At 46.4% G+C, this 21,322-nt stretch overlaps 1 protein-coding gene across 47 annotated transcripts in view; it reads right to left on the reverse strand.

Moving 5' to 3' along the window:
• Positions 1-21,322, reverse strand: part of LOC139586484 (rho GTPase-activating protein 35-like) — a 34,722-nt gene that overhangs the window by 10,483 nt on the left and 2,917 nt on the right. For all 47 annotated transcript variants that reach the window (XM_071419947.1, XM_071419939.1, XM_071419937.1 and 44 more), the window contains exons 2-5: positions 12,502-16,332; positions 9,067-9,211; positions 5,533-5,610; positions 3,710-3,841 (exon numbers count right to left, since the gene is read on the reverse strand). In XM_071419947.1, coding sequence (XP_071276048.1) covers positions 3,710-3,841; positions 5,533-5,610; positions 9,067-9,211; positions 12,502-16,200 — 4,054 coding nt within the window. In that variant the 5' untranslated portion in view covers positions 16,201-16,332. The remainder of the gene's footprint in view (positions 1-3,709; positions 3,842-5,532; positions 5,611-9,066; positions 9,212-12,501; positions 16,333-21,322) is intronic.

A 21,322-nucleotide genomic window follows, 5' to 3' on the forward strand; every position in this document is an offset into this window, starting at 1 on the left:
GATTTAGGGGGAAAAATGGGGAAAAAATTGGAGTTTTGGGGGGGAAAATGGAGGAAAAAATCTGAGTTTGGGGGGAAAACGTGAGGGGAAAAATGGGGGAAAATGGAATTTTGGGGTGAAAAATGAGGATTTGGGGAAATTTGGAGTGAAAATATGGAAAATTTGAGGGGGAAAATGGGGATTTAGGGGGAAAAATAGGAATTTTAGGGGGAAAAATGGGGATTTTTGGGGGAAAAAATGGGGAAAAAATCGGAGTTTGGGGGGGGGAAACGTGAGGGGAATGGGGCGGGAAAATGGGGGAAAATGGGGAAAATGGGGGGGAAATGGGGAAAAAATGAAATTTTGGGGTGAAAAATGAGGATTTTGGGCAATTTGGAGTGAAAAAATGGAAAATTTGGGGTGGAAAATGGGGGTTTAGTGGGAAAAATGGGGAAAAAATTGGAGTTTTGGGGGGAAAATGGAGGAAAAAATCCGAGTTTGGGGGGAAAACGTGAGGGGAAAAATGGGGAAAAATGGAATTTTGGGGTGAAAAATGAGGATTTAGGGAAATTTGGAGTGAAAAGATGGAAAATTTGGGGTGGAAAATGGGGATTTAGGAGGAAAAATGGGATTTAGGGGGAAAAATGGGGATTTTGGGGGAAAAAATGGGGGAAAAATCCAAGTTCGGGGGGGGGGGAAACGTGAGGGGAATGGGGGGAAAAATGGGGGAAAATGGGAAAAATGGGGGGGAAATGGGGAAAAAATGGAATTTTGGGGTGAAAAATGAGGATTTGGGGCAATTTGGAGTGAAAAAATGGAAAATTTGAGGTGGAAAATGGGGGTTTAGGAGGAAAAATGGGGAAAAATTCGGAGTTTTGGGGGGGGAAATGGGGAAAAAAGGGAATTTTTGGGGGGGGAAAACGTGAGGGGAATGGGGGGGAAAGGGAATTTTGAGGGGAAAAATGGGAATTTTAGAGGGAAAATGGGAATTTTGGGGTGAAAAATGAGGATTTGGGGAAATTTGGAGTAAAAAATGGAAAATTTGAGGGGAAAAATGGGGATTTAGGGGAAAAATGGGGAAAAAAATCCGAGTTTGAGGGGGGGAAACGTGAGGGGAATGGGGGGGGGGGGAATGGGAAAAATGGGGGGGAAATGGGGAAAAAATGGAATTTCGGGGTGAAAAACGAGGATTTAGGGCAATTTGGAGTGAAAAAATGGAAAATTTGAGGTGGAAAATGGGGGTTTAGGGGAAAAATGGGGATTTTTGGGGAAAAAATGGGGAAAAAATCAGAGTTTGAGGGGGGGAAACGTGAGGGGAATGGGGGGAAAAACGGAATTTTGGGGTGAAAAATGAGGATTTAGGGTGAAAAATGAGGATTTAGGGCAATTTGGAGTGAAAAAATGGAAAATTTGGGGTGGAAAATGGGGGTTTAGGGGGGAAAATGGGGAAAAAATTGGAGTTTTGGGGGGGAAAATGGAGGAAAAATCCGAGTTTGGGGGGAAAATGTGAGGGGAAAAATGGGGAAAAATGGAATTTTGGGGTGAAAAATGAGGATTTAGGGAAATTTGGAGTGAAAAGATGGAAAATTTGAGGTGGAAAATGGGGGTTTAGGGGGAAAAATGGGAATTTTAGGGGGAAAAATGGGGATTTTGGGGGAAAAAATGGGGAAAAAATCCGAGTTTGGGGGGGGGAAACGTGAGGGGAATGGGGGGAAAAATGGGGGAAAAAGGGAAAAATATGGAATTTTGGGGTGAAAAATGAGGATTTGGGGAAATTTGGAGTGAAAAAATGGAAAATTTGGGGTGGAAAATGGGGATTTAGGAGGAAAAATGGGGATTTTAGGGAAAAAATGGAGATTTTTGAGGGAAAAAATGGGGAAAAAATCCAAGTTCGGGGGGGGGGAAATGTGAGGGGAATGGGGGGAAAATGGGAATTTTGAGGGGAAAAATGGGAATTTTAGAGGGAAAATGGGAATTTTGGGGTGAAAAATGAGGATTTATGGCAATTTGGAGTGAAAATACGGAAAATTTGAGGTGGAAAATGGGGAAAAATTTGGAGTTTTGGGGGGGGAAAAAGGGGAATTTTGGGGGGGAAATGAGAAAAATGGGGGAAAAATGGGAATTTTTTGGGGGGGTAATGGGAATTTTTGGGAGAAAAATGGGGAAAATGGGATTATTTTGGGGAAAAAAATGGGAATTTTAAGGGGAAAAAGGGGGAAAACAGGGAAATGTGAATTTTGGGTGGAAAAATGGGGAAAAAATGGGGGAAAAATGAGAATTTTGGGGAGACAAATGGGGGAAAAATGAGAATTTTCCAGATGGAATATGGGGAGAAAAATGGGAATTTTGGGGTGGAAAATGGGGAAAATGGGATTTTTTTAGGGAAAAAAATGGGAATTTTAAGGGGAAAAAGAGGGAAAATGGGAATTTTGGGTGGGAAAATGGGATTTTAGGGGGAGGAAAATGGGGAGAAAATGGGGAGAAAATGGGAATTTTTGGGGTGGAAAAATGGGAATTTAGGGGGTGGAAAACTGGGAGAAAAAAGGGAATTTTCGGGATGGAAAATGGGGAGAAAAATGGGAGAAAAATGTGAATTTTTGGGGTGGAAGATGGGGAGAAAAATGAGATTTTTGGGGCAAAAAATGGGGAAAAAATGGGATTTTTTGGGGAAAAAATAGGAATTTTACAGGGAAAAAGGGGGAAACAGGGAAATGGGAATTTTGGGTGGAAAAACGGGATTTTAGGGGGTGGAAAATGGGGAGAAAAATGGGGGAAAAATGGGAATTTTCGGGATGGAAAATGGGGAGAAAAATGAGAATTTTGGGGGAAAAAAAAGGGAATTTTTTAGGGAAAAAATGGGAATTTTAAGGGGAAAAAGGGGAAAAACAGGGAAATGGGAATTTTGGGTGGAAAATGGGATTTTAGAGGGTGGAAAATGAGGGGAAAAATGGGGAGAAAATGGGAATTTTTGGGGTGGAAAATGGGGAGAAAAATGAGAATTTTGGGGAGAAAAATGGGGGAAAAATGGGGGAAAAATGTGATTTTTTGGGGTGGAAAATGGGGAGAAAAATGAGAATTTTGGGGCAAAAAATGGGGAAAAAATGGGATTTTTTTAGGGAAAAAAATGGGAATTTTAAGGGGAAAAAAATGGGAATTTTAAGGGGAAAAAGGGGAAAACAGGGAAATGGGAATTTTGGGTGGAAAATGGGATTTTAGGGGGTGGAAAATGGGGAGAAAATGGGAATTTTGGGGTGGAAAATGAGGGGAAAAATGGGGAGAAAATGGGAAGTTTTGGGGTGGAAAGATGGGAATTGTCCAGGTAGAAAATGGGGAGAAAAATGGGGGAAAAATGTGAATTTTCAGGGGGGAAAATGGGAATTTTTGGGAGAAAAGTGGGGGAAAAATGGGAATTTTAAGGGGAAAAAATGGGGAAATGTGAATTTTGGGGTGGAAAGATGGGAATTTTTGGGGTGGAAAATGGGGAGAAAAAGGGAATATTTTGGGTGGAAAAATGGGGGGGAAAATGGGATTTTTTTGGGGAAAAAATGGGAATTTTGGGGAGAAAAATGGGGGGAAAATGAGAATTTCGGGGGGAAAAAATTGGATTTTTTGGGGGAAAAAATTGGATTTTTTAGGGAAAAAAACGGGAATTTTACAGGGAAAAAGGGGAAAACAGGGAAATGTGAATTTTGGGTGGAAAAATGGGAATTTTGGGGATTTTGGGACTCACTGTGGGCCTCCACCAGCTCCACCTGCATCGCGTAGGGCACCAGGGGCTCCGGCAGCTCCGAGAAAAAACTTTTCATGGCCCCGGCCACGGCGTTGACGGTGAAATCCTTCTCTGCCAGGTCCAGCCCGTGGTCTAAAAATGCAAAAAATATTCCAAAAATCCACTTGGGAATGGGGAAAATTGCCAGAAAAAAATTGGGAAAAAATTGGGAAAAAATTGGGAAAAAATTGGGAATTTTTAGCCCAAAAATTGTGAATTTTTAGCCCGAAAATTGTGAATTTCGGGCCTAAAAATCTGAATATTTGGCCTGAAAATTCAGAATTTTGGGCCTAAAAATCCTGGGAATTTGGGGATTTTTGGGGGCAGGAAAATACAAAATTTGACCTCAAAATTGCCAGAAAAAATGGGAATTTTAGCCCTAAAATTCAGAATTTTAGCCCTGAAATCCTTCTCTGCCAGGTCCAGCCCGTGGTCTAAAAATGCAAAAAATATTCCAAAATTCCACTTGGGAATGGGGAAAATTGCCAGAAAAAAATTGGGAAAAAATTGGGAATTTTTAGCCCAAAAATTGGGAATTTTTAGCCTGAAAATTGTGAATTTCGGGACTAAAAATTCTGAATTTCGGGCCTAAAATTCTGAATTTTGGGCCTAAAAATTCTGAATTTTGGGCCTAAAAGTCCTGGGAATTTGGGGATTTTGGGGACAGGAAAATACAAAATTTGACCTCAAAATTGCCAGAAAAAATGGGAATTTTAGCCCTAAAATTCAGAATTTCAGCCCTAAAAATTCAGAATTTTAGGCCTAAAATGCTTGGAATTCTCTGGGATTTGGGTCTGGGAAAAGCAAAATCTGAGGCCAAAATTGCCAGAAAAATTGGGGAAAAAAAATGGGAATTTTGGGGGATTTTGGTCCTAAAATTCAGAATTTTAGCCCTGAAATCCTTCTCTGCCAGGTCCAGCCCATGGTCTAAAAATGCAAAAAAAATTCCAAAATTCCACTTGGGAATGGGGAAAATTGCCAGAAAAAAATTGGGAAAAAATTGGGAATTTTTAGCCCAAAAATTGGGAATTTTTAGCCCGAAAATTGTGAATTTCGGGCCTAAAAAATCAGAATTTTGGGCCTGAAAATTCAGAATTTTAGCCATAAAAATCCAGGGAATTTGGGGATTTTGGGGGCAGGAAAATACAAAATTTGACCTCAAAATTGCCAGAAAAAATGGGAATTTTAGCCCTAAAATTCAGAATTTCAGCCCTAAAAATTCTGAATTTTAGGCCTAAAAATTCAGAATTTCCGCCCAAAAAATCCTGGGAATTTGGGGATTTTGGGAGGAAAGAAAATACAAAATTTGACCTCAAAATTCCCAGAAAAGATTGGGGAAAAAATGGGAATTTTAGCCCTAAAAATTCAGAATTTTAGCCCAAAAAATCCTGGGAATTTGGGGATTTTTTGGGAGCAGGAAAATACAAAATTTGACCTCAAAATTCCCAGAAAAAATGGGAATTTTAGCCCTAAAATTCTGAATTTTGGGCCTAAAAATTCTGAATTTTAGGCCTAAAAATTCTGGGAATTTGGGGATTTTTGGGAGCAGGAAAATACAAAATTTGACCCCAAAATTCCCAGAAAAATTGGGATGAAAAATGGAAATTTTGGGGCATTTTGCTCCTAAAATTCTGAATTTTAGCCCTGAAATTTTTTGATTTTTGGGGCGATTTTCAGCCAATTTTCTGAATTTTTTTGGGTATTTTTGAATTTTGAATTTTTGTTGAATTTTTAATGAATTTTGGGGTGAATTTTGGGGTGAATTTTGGCGTTTTTGGGGTTACCTTGGTCGAACTGGCGTTGCAAACTTTCCATTTCTGATTTGTTGCCGCTGACTCGATAAATCCCCTCCGTGCTCAGCCCTGCAAGGGAAAAAACAGGGAAAAAATCCAAATTTTGGGCTTTTTTCTAAGCCATTTCTGGCCAAAAAATGGGAAAAAAATCCCTTAAAAATTCCCTAAAAAATGGCAAAAAAATCCCAAAAAAATTCCCTAAAAAATCCCAAAAAAATTCCTAAAAATGGTAAAAAAATAACCTAAAAAAAACTTTTAAAAATCCCTAAAAAATGGTAAAAAATAACCCCCAAAAATCCCTAAAAATGGTAAAAAAATTCCCTAAAAAATCCAAAAAAATGGTAAAAAATAACCCCAAAAATGCCTAAAAAATCCCCAGAAAATCCCTAAAAAAATCCCCAAAAAATCCCTAAAAATGGTAAAAAATAACTCCAAAAATGCCTAAAAAATCTAAAAAAAATCCCTAAAAAATCCCCAAAAAAATCACAAAAAATCCCTAAAAGATCCCTAAAAAATTCCCAAAAAAATAAAAAAAATTCCAAAAAAATTCCAAAAAAATCCCTAAAAATAGAAAAAAAATTCCTAAAAAATCCCAAAAAAATCCCTAAAAATGGTAAAAAAATAAACCCAAAAACCCCCAAAAATCCCTAAAAATAGGGAAAAAATAACCCCAAAAGTCTCTTAAAAATACAAAAAAAATTTTAAAAAAATTTTAAAAATTACAAAAAAAAATTCAAAAAAAATTTTAAAAAAATTTCCAAAAAATACCAAAAAAAATGAAAAAAAAATTGAAAAAAATCCAAAAAAACCCAGGGGAAAAAAAATCCCAATTTGGGCTTTTTTCAACCCATTTCTGGCCAAAAAATGGGAAAAAATCCCTAAAAAATTCCCTAAAAAATGGCAAAAAAAATCCCAAAAAATTCCTTAAAAAATCCCAAAAAATGGTAAAAAAAAACCCTAAAAATGCCTAAAAATGCCTAAAAAAATCCCTAAAAAATCCCCAAAAAATCCCTAAAAATGGTAAAAAATAACCCCAAAGGTCCCTAAAAAATCTAAAAAAAATAACCCCAAAGATCCCTAAAAATTGCAAAAAATAACCCCAAAAATCCTTAAAAATGGTAAAAAAATAACCCCAAAAAATCCCTTAAAATAGAAAAAATAATTCCAAAAAAATTAAAAAAAATTCCCCAAAAAATTCCAAAAAAATTTAAAAAAATTCAAAAAATTTTTTAAAAATTCCAAAAAACAAAAAATCCAAAATTAAAAAAAAAAATCTAAAAAAATCCAAAAAATTTCCAAAAAAATCCCAAAAAATTCCTGAATTTCCCAGACTGAGCAGTGAGCTGGATGAACCCAAAGAAAAACCCAAAATCCCCTAAAAAAATCCTTGAAAATCCTGAAAAAAATCCCCCAAAAAATCTCACAAAAATTGCGAAAAATTCTCCAAAAAACACCAAGAAATCACTGGAAAAATACAAAAAAATTCCCAAAAACTGCCTAAAAATCCCCAAATTTTTAGAGCCACTGAGACCATCGACAAACCCAAAAAAAACCCTAAAAAAATTTTTTAAAAAATCGAAAAAAAATCGAAAAAAATTCAAAAAAATTTGAAAAAAATCCCAAAAAATTCCTGAAAAATTCCCAAAAAATTCCCCAAAATTCCTGAAACTCCCAAAAAATTCCCCAAATTTTCAGAGCCACTGAGACCATCCACAAACCCAAAAAAACCCTAAAAAATTTTAAAAAAATTTTAAAAAATCGAAAAAAATTTTAAAAAAATCGAAAAAAATTCAAAAAAATCGAAAAAATTCCCAAAATTCCCCAAAAAATTCTCAAAATTTTAGAGCCACTGAAACCATTGACAAACCCAAAAAACCCTAAAAAATCCCCAAAAAATCCCAAAAAAATCGAAAAAAATTCAAAAAAAATCGAAAAAAATCCCGAAAAATTCCAAAAAATTCCTAAAAAATTCCAAAAAAATTCCCAACATTTTAGAGTCACTAAAACCATCGAAAAACCCAAAAAAACCCTAAAAAATTCAAAAAAATTTCGAATAAAATAAAAAAAAATCCAAAAAAATCCCCAAAAAATCCCGAAAAATTCCCATAAATTCCAAAAACTTCCCAAAAAATTCCCAAAAATTCCCAAAAAATTCCCAAAAATTCTCAACATTTTAGAGTCACTGAAATCATTGACCAACCCAAAAAAAACCCTAAAAATCGAAAAAAAATCGAAAAAAATCCAAAAAAAATCGAAAAAAATTAAAAAAAATCCCCAAAAAATCGAAAAAAACCCCAAAAAATTCCCAAAAAAATCCCAAAAATTCTCTAAAAATTTTAGAGCCACTGAAACCATCGACAAACCCAAAAAACCCTAAAAAATCCCAAAAAAAATCGAAAAAAATCCCAAAAAAAATCGAAAAAAATTCAAAAAAAATTCAAAAAAAATCGAAAAAAAATCGAAAAAAACCCCAAAAAATTCCCAAAAAATTCCCAAAAATTCCCCAAAAAATCCCCAAAAAATTCCCAAAAATTCCCCAAAATTTCAGAGCCACTGAAACCATCGACAAACCCAAAAAAACCCTAAAAAATTCAAAAAAATTTCAAAAAAAAATCGAAAAAAATTCAAAAAAAATCCCAAAAAATCCCAAAAAAACCCCGAAAAATTCCCAAAACATTCCCACATTTTTAGGGTCACTGGAACCATCGACACACCCAAAAAAACCCTAAAAAAATAAAAAAAAATTCAAAAAAAATCAAAAAAAATTCCAAAAAATTCCCAAAAAAATCCAAAAAAATCCCAAAAAATTCCCCAAAAATTCCCCAAAAATTCCCACATTTTTAGGGTCACTGAAACCATCAACAAACCCAAGAAAAACCTAAAAAAATCGAAAAAAAAATCGAGAAAAATCCAAAAAAAATCGAAAAAAATCCAAAAAAAATCGAAAAAAAATCGAAAAAAATCCCAAAAAATTCCCAAAAATTCCCAAAAAATTCCCAAAAAATCCCCAAAAATTCCCAAAAAATTCCCAAAATTTTAAATCCACTGAAACCATCGACAAACCCAAAAAAACCCTAAAAAATTCAAAAAAATTCAAAAAAAAATTTTAAAAAAATAAAAAAAAAACCCAAAAAAACCCCGAAAAATTCCCAAAAAATCCCACAAAAATTCCCAAAAATTCCCAAAAAATCCCCAAAATTTTAGAGCCACTGAAACCATTGACAAACCCAAAAAATTTTTAAAAAATCCAAAAAAAATCAAAAAAAAATCGAAAAAAATCCCGAAAAATTCCCAAAAAATTCCCAAAAATTCCCAAAACATTCCCACATTTTTAGGGTCACTGAAACCATCAACAAACCCAAGAAAAACCTAAAAAAATCGAAAAAAAATCGAGAAAAATCCAAAAAAAATCGAAAAAAAATCGAAAAAAATCCAAAAAAAATCGAAAAAAAATCGAAAAAAATCCCAAAAAATTCCCAAAAATTCCCCAAAAATTCCCAAAAATTCCCAAACCCCCAATCTCACCGGTGGCCTCGATGTACTGGATGCAGCGCTCGATGAAGAGCGGGATCGGCCGCTCCGGGGTGACCACGCTGGCCAGGGGCACCCCAAAGTAGCTGCTCTCCCATGGGGCCTTGGAGAGAGACGGGCGAGCCTTGGCCTTGGGCTTCTGGGGGGAAAAATAATGGGGATTTAGGGGGGAAAATGTGGGGGATTTGTGGGGGAAATATGGGGGAATTGTGGGGGAAATATGGGGGAAATGTGGGGGAAATATGGGGGAGTTATGGGGGAAAATATGGGGGAAAATGGGGGAAATTATAGGGAATTGGGGGGGGAAATATGGGGGAAAATATGGGGAAAATGGGGGGAATTGTGGGGGAAATATGGGGGAAATAATGGGGGAATAATGGGGGGAATAATGGGGGAAATAAGGGGGGAATAATGGGGGAAATAAGGGGGAATAATGGAGGAAAAATGGGGGAGTTACAGGGAAATAATGGGGGAAATAACGGGGGAATAATAGGGGAATTATGGGGGGATAATGGGGAAAATTATGGGGGAATTGGGGGGGAAAATATGGGGAAAAATGGGGGAAATTATAGGGAAATAGAGGGAAAAATGGGGGAATAATGGGGGATTGTGGGGGAAAATATGGGGCAAAAATGGGGGAATAATGGGGGAATTGGGGGCAAAATATGGGGGAATTGTGGGGGAAATAATGGGGGAATAATGGGGGGAATAATGGGGCGATAATGGGGGGAAATATGGGGGGAAATATGGGGGAAATATGGGGGGATTGTGGGGGAAATATGGGGGAATTATAGGGAAATAATGGGGGAATAATGGGGGAAGAACGGGGAAACGGGGGAAATAATGGGGGAAATAATGGGGGAAATTATATGGAAACGGGGGAAATGATGGGGGAATAATGGGGGAAAAATGGGGGGAAATATGGGGAAAATATGGGGGAATAATGGGGGAATTACAGGGAAACGGGGGAAATAATGGGGAAGTTATGGGGGAGTTACAGGGGAAATAGCGGGGGAATAATGGGGGAAATTATAGGGAAACGGGGGAAATGATGGGGAAATTGTGGGGGAAGTAAGGGGGGAATTAGGGGGGAAAATATGGGGGAATAATGGGGGAAATATGGGGAAAATATGGGGGCATTGTGGGGGAAATATGGGGGAATTGTGGGGGAAAATGGGGGAAATATGGGGGAAATTATGGGGAAACAGGGGGGAAATTATGGGGAAATTATGGGGGAAATACGGGAGGTTAGGGGGGAATAATGGGGGAAATTATAGGGAAATGGGGGAAATTATGGGGGAATAATGGGGGAAATATGGGGAAAATAATGGGGAATTAGGGGGGAAATAAGGGGGGAATAAGGGGGAAAATAAGGGGGGATTGTGGGAGAATAATGGGGGAATAATGGGGGAAAAGGGGGAATAATGGGGGGAATAATGGGGGAAATTATAGGGAAACAGAGGGAAAAAATGGGGGAATTATAGGGGGATTGGGGGGGATTTGGGGAAAAATATGGGGGAATTGTGGGGGAAATATGGGGGATTTGGGGGGGAAAATGGGGGGAAAAATGGGGGAAAGATGGGGGATTTATGGGGGAAATATGGGGAAAATATGGGGGAAATATGGGGAAAATATGGGGGCTTTGTGGGGGAAATATGGGGGAATTGTGGGGGAAAATATGGGGGGATTGGGGGGAAAATATGGGGGAATAATGGGGGAAATAATGGGGGTTAGAGGGGAAATAATGGGGGGAATTGGGGGAGAAATATGGGGAAAAATGGGGGAATTGTGGGGGAAATATGGGGAAAAATGGGGGAAATATGGGGGGAATAAGGGGGGATTAGGGGGAAATAATGGGGGATTAATGGGGGAAAAACGGGGGAAGAATGGGGAATTAGGGGGGAAATAATGGGGGAATAATGGGCAGATAATGGGGGAATAATGGGGGGATTGTGGGGGAAATATGGGGGAAAATGGGGGAAAATGGGGGAAAATTGGGGGAAAAATGGGGGAATAATGGGGGGAAATATGGGGGAAAAATGGGGAAAATATGGGGGAATTGTGGGGGAATTGTGGGGGAATTGTGGGGGAAATATGGGGGATTTGTGGGGGAAATATGGGGGATTGTGGGGGAAATATGGGGGAAATATGGGGGGAATAAGGGGGGATTAGGGGGAAAATATGGGGGAAATATGGGGGGAATAAGGGGGGATTAGGGGGAAATATGGGGGAATTGTGGGGGGATTATGGGGGAAAATGGGGGAATAATGGGGGAATAATGGGGGAATAGTGGGGGAAATATGGGGGAATTGTGGGGGAAAATATGGGGGATTTATGGGGAAAAATGGGGGAATAATGGGGGGAATTATGGGGAAATTATAGGGAAACGGGGAGAAAATGGGGGAAGAACGGGGAATTAGGGGGGAAAATAATGGGGGAATTATAGGGAAACGGGGGGGAATAATGGGGGAATAATGGGGGAATTGGGGGGGAATTAGGGGGAAAAATGGGGGAAATTATAGGGAAACAGGGGGGAAATTATGGGGGAATAATGGGGGAAGAACGGGGAAACGGGGGAAATAATGGGGGAATAATGGGGAAATAATGGGAGAATTGGGGGGAAATAAGGGGGAGTTATGGGGGAATTATGGGGGGAATAAGGGGGGATTAGGGGGAAATAAGGGGAGAATTAGGGGGAGATAATGGGGGAATTGTGGGGGAATAATGGGGAAATAATGGGGAAATTACAGGGAAATGACAGGAAAATGGGGGAAATTATGGGGAAATGATGGGGACCTCTCCAAGCTCCACCTCCACCCCAAGCTCCACCTCCACCCCAAGCTCCACCTTCACCCCAAGCCCCACCTCCACCCCAAGCTCCACCTTCACCCCAAGCTCCACCTCCACCCCAAGCTCCACCTTCACCCCAAGCTCCACCTTCACCCCCAGCTCCACCTCCACCCCAAGCTCCGACTTCACCCCAACCTCCACCTCCACCCCAAGCTCCACCCCAAGCTCCACCTCCACCCCAAGCTCCACCTTCACCACAAGCTCCACCTTCATCCCAAGCTCCACCTTCACCCAAACTCCACCTCCACCCCAAGCTCCACCTTCGCCCCAAACCCCACCTTCACCCCAAACTCCACCTCCACCCCAAGCTCCACCTTCACCACAAGCTCCACCTTCATCCCAAGCTCCACCTTCACCCAAACTCCACCTCCACCCCAAGCTCCACCACCACCCCAACCTCCACCTTCACCCAAACCCCACCTCCACCCCAAACCTCCCCTTCACCCCAAGCTCCACCTCCACCCCAAGCTCCACCTTCACCCCAAGCTCCACCTCCACCCAAGCCCCACCTCCACCCCAAGCTCCACCTCCACCCAAGCTCCACCTCCACCCCAAGCTCCACCTCCACCCAAGCCCCACCTTGGTGGTCCTCCTGAGGCTCCTCAGGATGTTCCTCCTGCGCGGATCCTCGCCGTCTCCGGCCTCGTACGCCATCACCGCGTTGTCCCCTTTGTAGCCCCCTTGACCTCCCGCTTCCTCGTCCTTCTTCCTCCCGGGTCCCAACTCATCGTCGCTGCCGACGCTCAGGCCCGGCCGGTACCCGGCGAAACGTCCGAGCCGCGCGCACCGCGCCCGGTACAGCGAGGGTTTGGCGACTCCCGGCGCCTTCCGGCCGCGCTCCAAGGAGCTGGTGTCCATCTCGCTGTCCGAGCCGTTGCCGCTGCCGTTGGACGTGGCCTTGTTGATGTTCCTCACCGTGATGATCTTGCCCTGGGTGCTGTCGTGAGGCACCGAGTAGATGTTCTCCTCCTCGTTGCGCGGTTTCACCACCGCGTCCATGGGCTCGGCGTAGTCCGAGGGGTCGAAGCAATCGGGCGGCAGCCACGCGGACGAGGACACCGAGCGCCGTTGGGCCTCGCGGTGGCTTTGCTCCAGGTAGCCCAGGTCGCCCTTGATGTCGAAGTGAACCGGCGGTTTGGGCTTGACCGGCGGCGGGACCTTGTTGGCTTTTCCCTCGAACGTCCCCACCACCGAGATGAAGCTCAGAGCGTCGTTGCCTTCCAGCTCCATGGACAACTTGGAGTGGTCCTTGGGCAAGGCGGCCACGGGAGGTTCCTCGCGGAAGGGGCTGTAGCCGGGCAGGGGTTCCGGGTCCTCCTCGGAGTCGGGCAGGTTGGAGTTGCAGAGCGGAGATCCGGCGCGCGGCGAGTTGAAGACGTCCTCGCCGGTGCTGCAGGCCTCGGCGGCGTTGTCGTACATGTGGGCGGCCTCCACGATGTTCTTCTTGTCCAAAGCGTCCTTGAAGAAAGGTTGGAAGACCTCCAGCTTGGTTTGGGCTTGGCCGCAGGGCAAAGCGGCGAACCTGGCCTCGATCTCCTGCGCGATCTCCTCGCCCTCGGCCAACTGCTCGCGGCTGACGTCGTTGTCCAGGAGGTCGGCGGAGCCGTCGGCCAAAGCCACCAACTGGACGGGGACGATGTCCTGGACGTCGGCCAGGAAGGCGCGCAAGGTGGCCAAGGACGCCCTGCGTTTGGCGGCGTAGAAGACGATGTAGCCGTGGACCAGGCGGCTCTTCCTCAAGCCGAACGAGGCGTGGTAGGACAGCAAGGACAGCTCCACCTTCCTCCGCTGAGACCCCACCGCCGCCTCCAGCAGCACGGCGGCGCCGCCGCCCGGCGCCGGCCGGCACGCTTGCGCTTGAAGGATGGGCAGGAGAACCTCGTCGGCGCTCACCGGGTCGCCGCACATCAAGCACATCACCAGGCGCAGGTCGGCGCCGTCGGACGCGTCCTTCAGACCCGGCGTGGAGCCCACCACCAGGTTGAGGTTGCGTTTGGCGTCCAACAGACCCTTGAGGACTTGGCCGATCTGCTTCTCGTTGATGTTGCGGCCGTAGCCGATGCCGGCGGACGCCGGGTCGAGGAAGACGCACTGGAGCTTGCTGGCGATCTGCTGGCCTTGCTGGATCAAGCTCTGCAAGGTCTCGCCGCCGGCGTCGCCGCCGCCGCCGCGTTTGTTGACCAGGATGAGCGTCAAGGGCAGCTGGGCCAAGTGGCCGTCGCGGCGACCCACGGTGGACTCGCGGCTCTTCTCGATGCTCTCCACCACGTAGGACAAAGATTCCTTGGAGTTGTAGAGGCAAAGGCAGCCGTGAGGTTGGAAGGTGGGCGTCTGGAAGGCGTTGACCGGCAGGCGGACGTTGCCCTCGATGGGCCTCAAGGCCAGCTCGTACATCTTGCCCTCGATGACGTATTTGTCGTCGTTGGTGCAGAGCGCGCGGATCTCGTTGGCCAGCTCGCGGGCCAGGCCGTCCTTGCCCAGGATGACCAAGTTGATGCGGTCGACGTTGGGGTCCGCCGAGGGGTTGTTGCGGTGCTGCCGGGTGAAGCGGGAGCCCAGCAGCTGCTCCACGCGGGCGTCCACGCAGGCGGCGCAGCTGGGACACGTCTCCTTGGTGGGGTGGTAGACGAAGTGGATGTGCTTGAGGACGAGGGCGTCGCGCTCGGCCTGCAGCTTCTGCAGGGCTTTGAACCTCTGCTCTTCGCCCAGCACCTCCTGGATGACGCCCATCTTCTCCTTGCTGGGCTTGGCGTCCAACTCCAGCTCGTAGAAGAGCTCCGAGTACTCCAGGAGCAGCTCCTGGAAGTCCTCCTTGGCCTTGTCGATCAGCTGCTTCTGGTGCTTGCCGTAGATGTCCATGTAGACGGACTCCTCCAGCCACAGGTAGAAGTCCTCGTTCATGATGAAGCTCCTGGCCTCCTCCCAGGGTTTGCCGGGCGTGACGAAGGGAGAGGTCTCCAGGTTCTCGCGGAACGCCCTCCTCATCTCGGCGCGCTTCCGCTCGTTGCGGAGCTTCTCCAGGTGGGCCTCGTAGAGCTGCTCGGCCGCCGGCGTCTCCAGCAGGTCGAAGGGGATGCGCTCGTTGTCCACGTTGTCCACGTGGCTGGTGGCGTCCCACGGAGTCTCCTCCAACACCACGAACCACTTGAGGAAGTCGGGCTTGGCCTCCAGGAGCTTCTCGGCCTTGGCGCGACTCAAGTGGTCGATCTCGTCCAGGTCCGGCACCAGGGCGTCCAAGGCCTGGGGCAGCAGGGCCAGGTAGACCTTGCGGCGCCGCTCGATGTGCTCCTGCTTGAGGCGCTGGACGTGCTGCAGGAAGAGCTTCTTGGCCTTCTGGGTGCCCTCCAAGTAGACGTAGTCCTGGTACTCGGGCGCCGGCTGCATCTTGCGGCTGACGTTGGGCCAGAGCTCGTGGTGGCTCTTGACGATGCGGCTGACGAGCCACTCGTACTTGTCCTTGGCGGCGGCGATCTGCTGGCTCTGCTGCTTGAGGGCCTCGAAGTAGGGGATGATCTTGGCCTTGCCCCTACTCTTGTCCACCAGCTGCACCAAGGTGCTGAAGGCCAGCTCGACGTTGACGTTGGAGCGCGCCGAGGTCTCCACCACCTGCAGGTTCTTCTTGCCCAAAGCGAAGGCGTGGGCGTCGCGGATGTAACGCTCGACGCCCTCGTCGCACTTGGTCAGCACCACCACCACGGGTTTCTTGGTCTTGGCCAGTTGGTTGTAGAGGTTGGAGACGAATTTCAGCTGCTCGTCGAAGTTGCGGTTCATGCCGCGGCTGACGTCCACGCACAGCAAGAAGCCGTCCACCGGCAATTTGCCGTCGGGCATCTGCTTCTGCTCGAAGTCCTGCTCCAAGCCCAACTGGTCGGTGCAGAAGTACATGAGCTTCTCGGCCGACGCCAGCTTGGTGGCCGCCGCTCTTTTGATGTAAGGTTGCAAAGCCGTGCTCCGGTGAGGTTGGAAGGTCTGGTCGTCGATGAACTCCGTCTGTTCCACCACGTGGATCCTGCACTCCACGCACTCCTCCAAGGCTCGGGCCACCTCGCCCCAGTAGAGGAAGTGGTCATTGTTGACCACCCTTCCTCCAAAGTCACTGGTGCTGAGCACGGAGGTGTGGTCCAAGTGGAAGTCGTCGGCGCTGGGTCGAACGAATCGGTTGCAAAGGCAAGATTTGCCGACGCCGCATTGACCTTTCTCCTTCTCGGTGCCGGACAGCCCCACCACGCTGACGTTGTAGGTGGGCGTGCGGCCATCTTGCTTGCGGGCCATCATCATGGTCGGAGCATGGTGGTGGCCCTGGCGCGGCGCGGGGACGGGATCAGGGCAGGGGCGGCGGCGCCATGGCCGGGGCGGCGGGGACGCTTCAGGAACTGGAGGGCGTCGGAGCGCGGCGGCCGAGGAGGGGTCCTGGGGGCACAGAGAGAGACGGGAGGGGGGGTCAGGGGTGGTGGAGGTGGGCGGGGAAGGGTGGGAAGGGGTCTCCAACAAGTGAGGGACACCGAGAGGGAGACAACAGCTCCGGGCAACGTGGGGAACCAAGATGGATGCAGGTTCTCCACCATGGTGGACACGACTGCTCCGGGCAACGTGGGGAACCAAGATGGATCCAAGTTCTCCACCATGGTGGACACGACTGCTCTGGGCAATGTGGGGAACCAAGATGGATCCAAGTTCTCCACCATGGTGGACACAGGTTCTCCACCAAGATGGAGACAACAGCTCCGGGCAATGTGGGGAACCAAGATGGATCCAAGTTCTCCACCAAGATGGAGACGACTGCTCCGGGCAATGTGGGGAACCAAGATGGATCCAAGTTCTCCACCATGGTGGACACGACTGCTCCGGGCAACGTGGGGAACCAAGATGGATGCAGGTTCTCCACCATGGTGGACACGACTGCTCTGGGCAATGTGGGGAACCAAGATGGATCCAAGTTCTCCACCATGGTGGACACGACTGCTCTGGGCAATGTGGGGAACCAAGATGGATCCAAGTTCTCCACCATGATGGACACGACTGCTCCGGGCAACGTGGGGAACCAAGATGGATCCAAGTTCTCCACCATGGTGGACACGACTGCTCTGGGCAATGTGGGGAACCAAGATGGATCCAAGTTCTCCACCATGGTGGACACAGGTTCTCCACCAAGATGGACACGACTGCTCCGGGCAACGTGGGGAACCAAGATGGATCCAAGTTCTCCACCATGATGGACACAGGGTCTCCACCAAGATGGAGACAACAGCTCCGGGCAATGTGGGGAACCAAGATGGACACAGGTTCGCCACCATGGTGGACACGACTGCTCCAGGCAATGTGGGGAACCAAGATGGATCCAAGTTCTCCACCATGGTGGACACGACTGCTCCAGGCAATGTGGGGAACCAAGATGGATCCAAGTTCTCCACCATGGTGGACACAGATTCTCCACCATGCTGGATCCAACTCTTCCACCATGATAGACACAAGTTCTCCACCATGATGGACACAAGTTCTCCACTCAACCAAAGACCCGCCATGATGGACACAGGTTCTCCACCATGATGGACACAACTTCCCTACCATGGTGGACACAAGTTCTCCACTCAACCAAAGACCCACCATGATGGAGACAGGTTCTCCACCATGATGGACACAAGTTCTCCACCATGAAGGACACAAGTTCTCCACCATGATGGACACAGGTTCTCCACCATGATGGACACAAGGTCTCCACCATGATGGATCCAACTCCTCCATCCAACCAAGGGTCACTGTAGTGGAAATGGCTTCTCCACCCAACCAAAGACCCTCCATGGTGGACACAGATTCTCCACCAAGATGGACTCGACTGCTCTGGGCAATGTGGGGAACCAAGATGGATGCAGGTTCGCCACCATGGTGGATCCAACTCTTCCACCATGATGGACACAACTTCTCCACCATGATGGACACAAGGTCTCCATCATGGTGGACACAACTCCTCCACCCAAGCAAGGGTCACCATGATGGATCCAACTCTTCCACCATGATGGACACAAGTTCTCCCCCATGATGGATCCAACTCTTCCACCATGATGGACACAACTTCTCCACCCAACCAAGGGTCACCATGATGGACACAGGTTCCCCACCATGATGGACACAAGTTCTCCACCATGATGGACACAGGTTCTCCACCATGGTGGATCCAACTCTTCCACCGTGATAGACACAACTTGTCCACCATGATGGACACCACTTCTCCACCCAACCAAAGATCTCCCATGATGGACCCAACTTCTCCACCATGGTGGACACAACTTCTCCATCCAACCAAAGACCCACCATGGTGGAGACAGGTTCTCCATCATGATGGACACAGGTTCTCCACCATGATGGACACAAGTTCTCCATCATGATGGACACAAGGTCTCCACCATGATGGACACAAGTTCTCCACCATGGTGGATCCAACTCTTCCACCATGATGGACACAGGTTCTCCACCAAGATGGACACAACTGCTCCGGGCAATGTGGGGAACCAAGATGGATCCAAGTTCTCCACCATGATGGATCCAACTCTTCCACCATGATGGACACAACTCCTCCACCCAACCAAAGACCCACCATGATGGACACAAGTTCTCCACCATGATGGACACAAGTTCTCCACCATGGTGGATCCAACTTCTCCACCCAACCGAAGACCCGCCATGATGGACACAAGTTCTCCACTCAACCAAAGACTCACCATGGTGGACACAAGTTCCCCACCATGGTGGATCCAACTTCTCCACCATGATGGACAAAGGTTCTCCACCATGATGGACACAGGTTTGCCACCATGAAGGACACAGGTTCTCCACCATGATGGATCCAACTCCTCCACCCAACCAAGGGTCACCATGATGGACACAACTTCTCCATCCAACCAAAGACCCACCATGATGGATCCAACTCTTCCACCATGGTGGACACAGGTTCTCCACCATGATGGATCCAACTCTTCCACCATGATGGACACAAGTTCCCCACCGTGATGGACACAAGTTCTCCACCATGAAGGACACAGGTTCTCCACCATGGTGGACCCAAATTTTCCACCATGATGGACACAGGTTCTCCACCATGATGGACACAGGTTCTCCACCATGATGGACCCAACTTCTCCACCATGAAGGACACAAGTTCTCCACCATGATGGACACAAGTTCTCCATCCAACCAAAGACCCACCATGAAGGACACAAATTCTCCACCATGATGGACACAAATTCTCCACCATGATGGATACAGCTTCTCCATCCAACCAAAGAACCACCATGGTGAACACAAGTTCTCCACCATGATGGATCCAACTTCTCCACCCAACCAAAGGTCTCCCATGATGGACCCAACTTCTCCACCATGATGGACCCAAATTTTCCACCATGATGGACACAGGTTCTCCACCATGATGGACACAAATTTTCCACCATGATGGACACAAATTCTCCACCATGATGGACACAAATTTTCCACCATGATGGACACAGGTTCTCCACCATGAAGGACACAGGTTCTCCACCATGGTGGACACAGGTTCTCCACCATGATGGACACAGGTTCTCCACCATGATGGACCCAAGTTCTCCACCATGATGGACACAAGTTCTCCACCATGATGGACACAGGTTCTCCACCATGATGGATCCAACTCTTCCACCATGATGGACCCAACTTCTCCACCATGATGGACACAGGTTCTCCACCATGATGGACACAGGTTCTCCACCATGATGGACACAGGTTCTCCACCATGATGGACACAGGTTCTCCACCATGAAGGACCCAACTTCTCCACCATGATGGACACAGGTTCTCCATCATGAAGGACACAGGTTCCCCACCATGATGGATCCAACTCTTCCACCATGATGGACCCAACTTCTCCACCATGATGGACACAAGTTCTCCACCATGATGGACACAGGTTCTCCACCATGATGGACACAGGTTCTCCACCATGATGGACACAAGTTCTCCACCATGATGGACACAGGTTCCCCACCATGAAGGACCCAACTTCTCCACCATGATGGACACAAGTTCTCCACCATGAAGGACCCAACTTCTCCACCATGATGGACACAAGTTCTCCATCATGATGGACACAGGTTCCCCACCATGACGGACCCAACTTCTCCACCATGATGGACACAAGTTCTCCACCATGATGGACACAGGTTCTCCACCATGATGGACACAACTTCTCCACCATGATGGACCCAAATTTTCCACCATGATGGACCCAACTTCTCCACCATGGTGGATCCAAGTTCTCCATCATGGTGGACCCAACTTCGTTTTCCCTGGAATTCCCTGACTCAGCAGTTCCTGACTGACCCCAAAAATTCCCTAAAAATCCAAAAATATTCCCCAAAAATTCCCAAAAACTCCCATGGAATCCTCACCGAGATCCATCCCAGAGCTGGGAATTCCAACTTTAAACCCCCCCAAAATTCCCGATTTTTCCCCTGGAATTCGCTGACTCAGCACTTCCTGATAAATCCCAAAAAATCCCTAAAAGTGTCAAAAAAATCCCAAAAAAATCCCAAATTCCTGTGGAATGCTCACCCAGGAGCTGGAAATTCCAACTTTAAACCCCCCAAAAATTCCCGATTTTCCCCAAAATTCCCAACTTTTTTCCTGGAATTCACTGACTCAGCACGTCCTGATTAACCCAAAAAAATCCTTAAAAACCCCAAAATTCCCCAAAAAATTCCCCAAAAATCCCAAATTCCTGTGGAATCCTCACCCAGGAGCTGGGAATTCCAACTTTAAACCCCCCAAAATTCCCGATTTTCCCCAAAATTCCCGATTTTTCCCCTGGAATTCGCTGACTCAGCACTTCCTGATAAATCCCAAAAAATCCCTAAAAGTGTCAAAAAAATCCCAAAAAAATCCCAAATTCCTGTGGAATGCTCACCCAGGAGCTGCAAATTCCAACTTTAAACACCCAAAAATTCCCAATTTTCCCCAAAATTCCCAACTTTTTTCCTGGAATTCACTGACTCAGCACGTCCTGATTAACCCAAAAAAATCCTTAAAAACCCCAAAATTCCCCAAAAAATTCCCCAAAAATCCCAAATTCCTGTGGAATCCTCACCCAGGAGCTGGGAATTCCAACTTTAAACCCCCCAAAATTCCCGATTTTCCCCAAAAATTCCCGATTTTTCACCTGGAATTCGCTGACTCAGCACTTGCAGATTGACCCCAAAAATTCCCAAAAAATCCCCAAAAATTCCCAAATTCCTGTGGAATCCTCACCCAGGAGCTGGAAATTCCAAGGGCAGAAAAAAATCGGGATTTTTCCTCTTTTTTCCCCAAAAATCTCAGTTGGAATCTTCAAAACCTCCAAAAATCCCCAAATTCCCAAAAAAAAGGGATTTTTTTT

The sequence above is a fragment of the Agelaius tricolor genome, unplaced genomic scaffold, assembly GCF_023055355.1.
Source record: "Agelaius tricolor isolate 1412-34295 unplaced genomic scaffold, bAgeTri1.0.p SCAF_119, whole genome shotgun sequence".
NCBI classification, from domain to species: Eukaryota; Metazoa; Chordata; class Aves; order Passeriformes; family Icteridae; genus Agelaius; species Agelaius tricolor.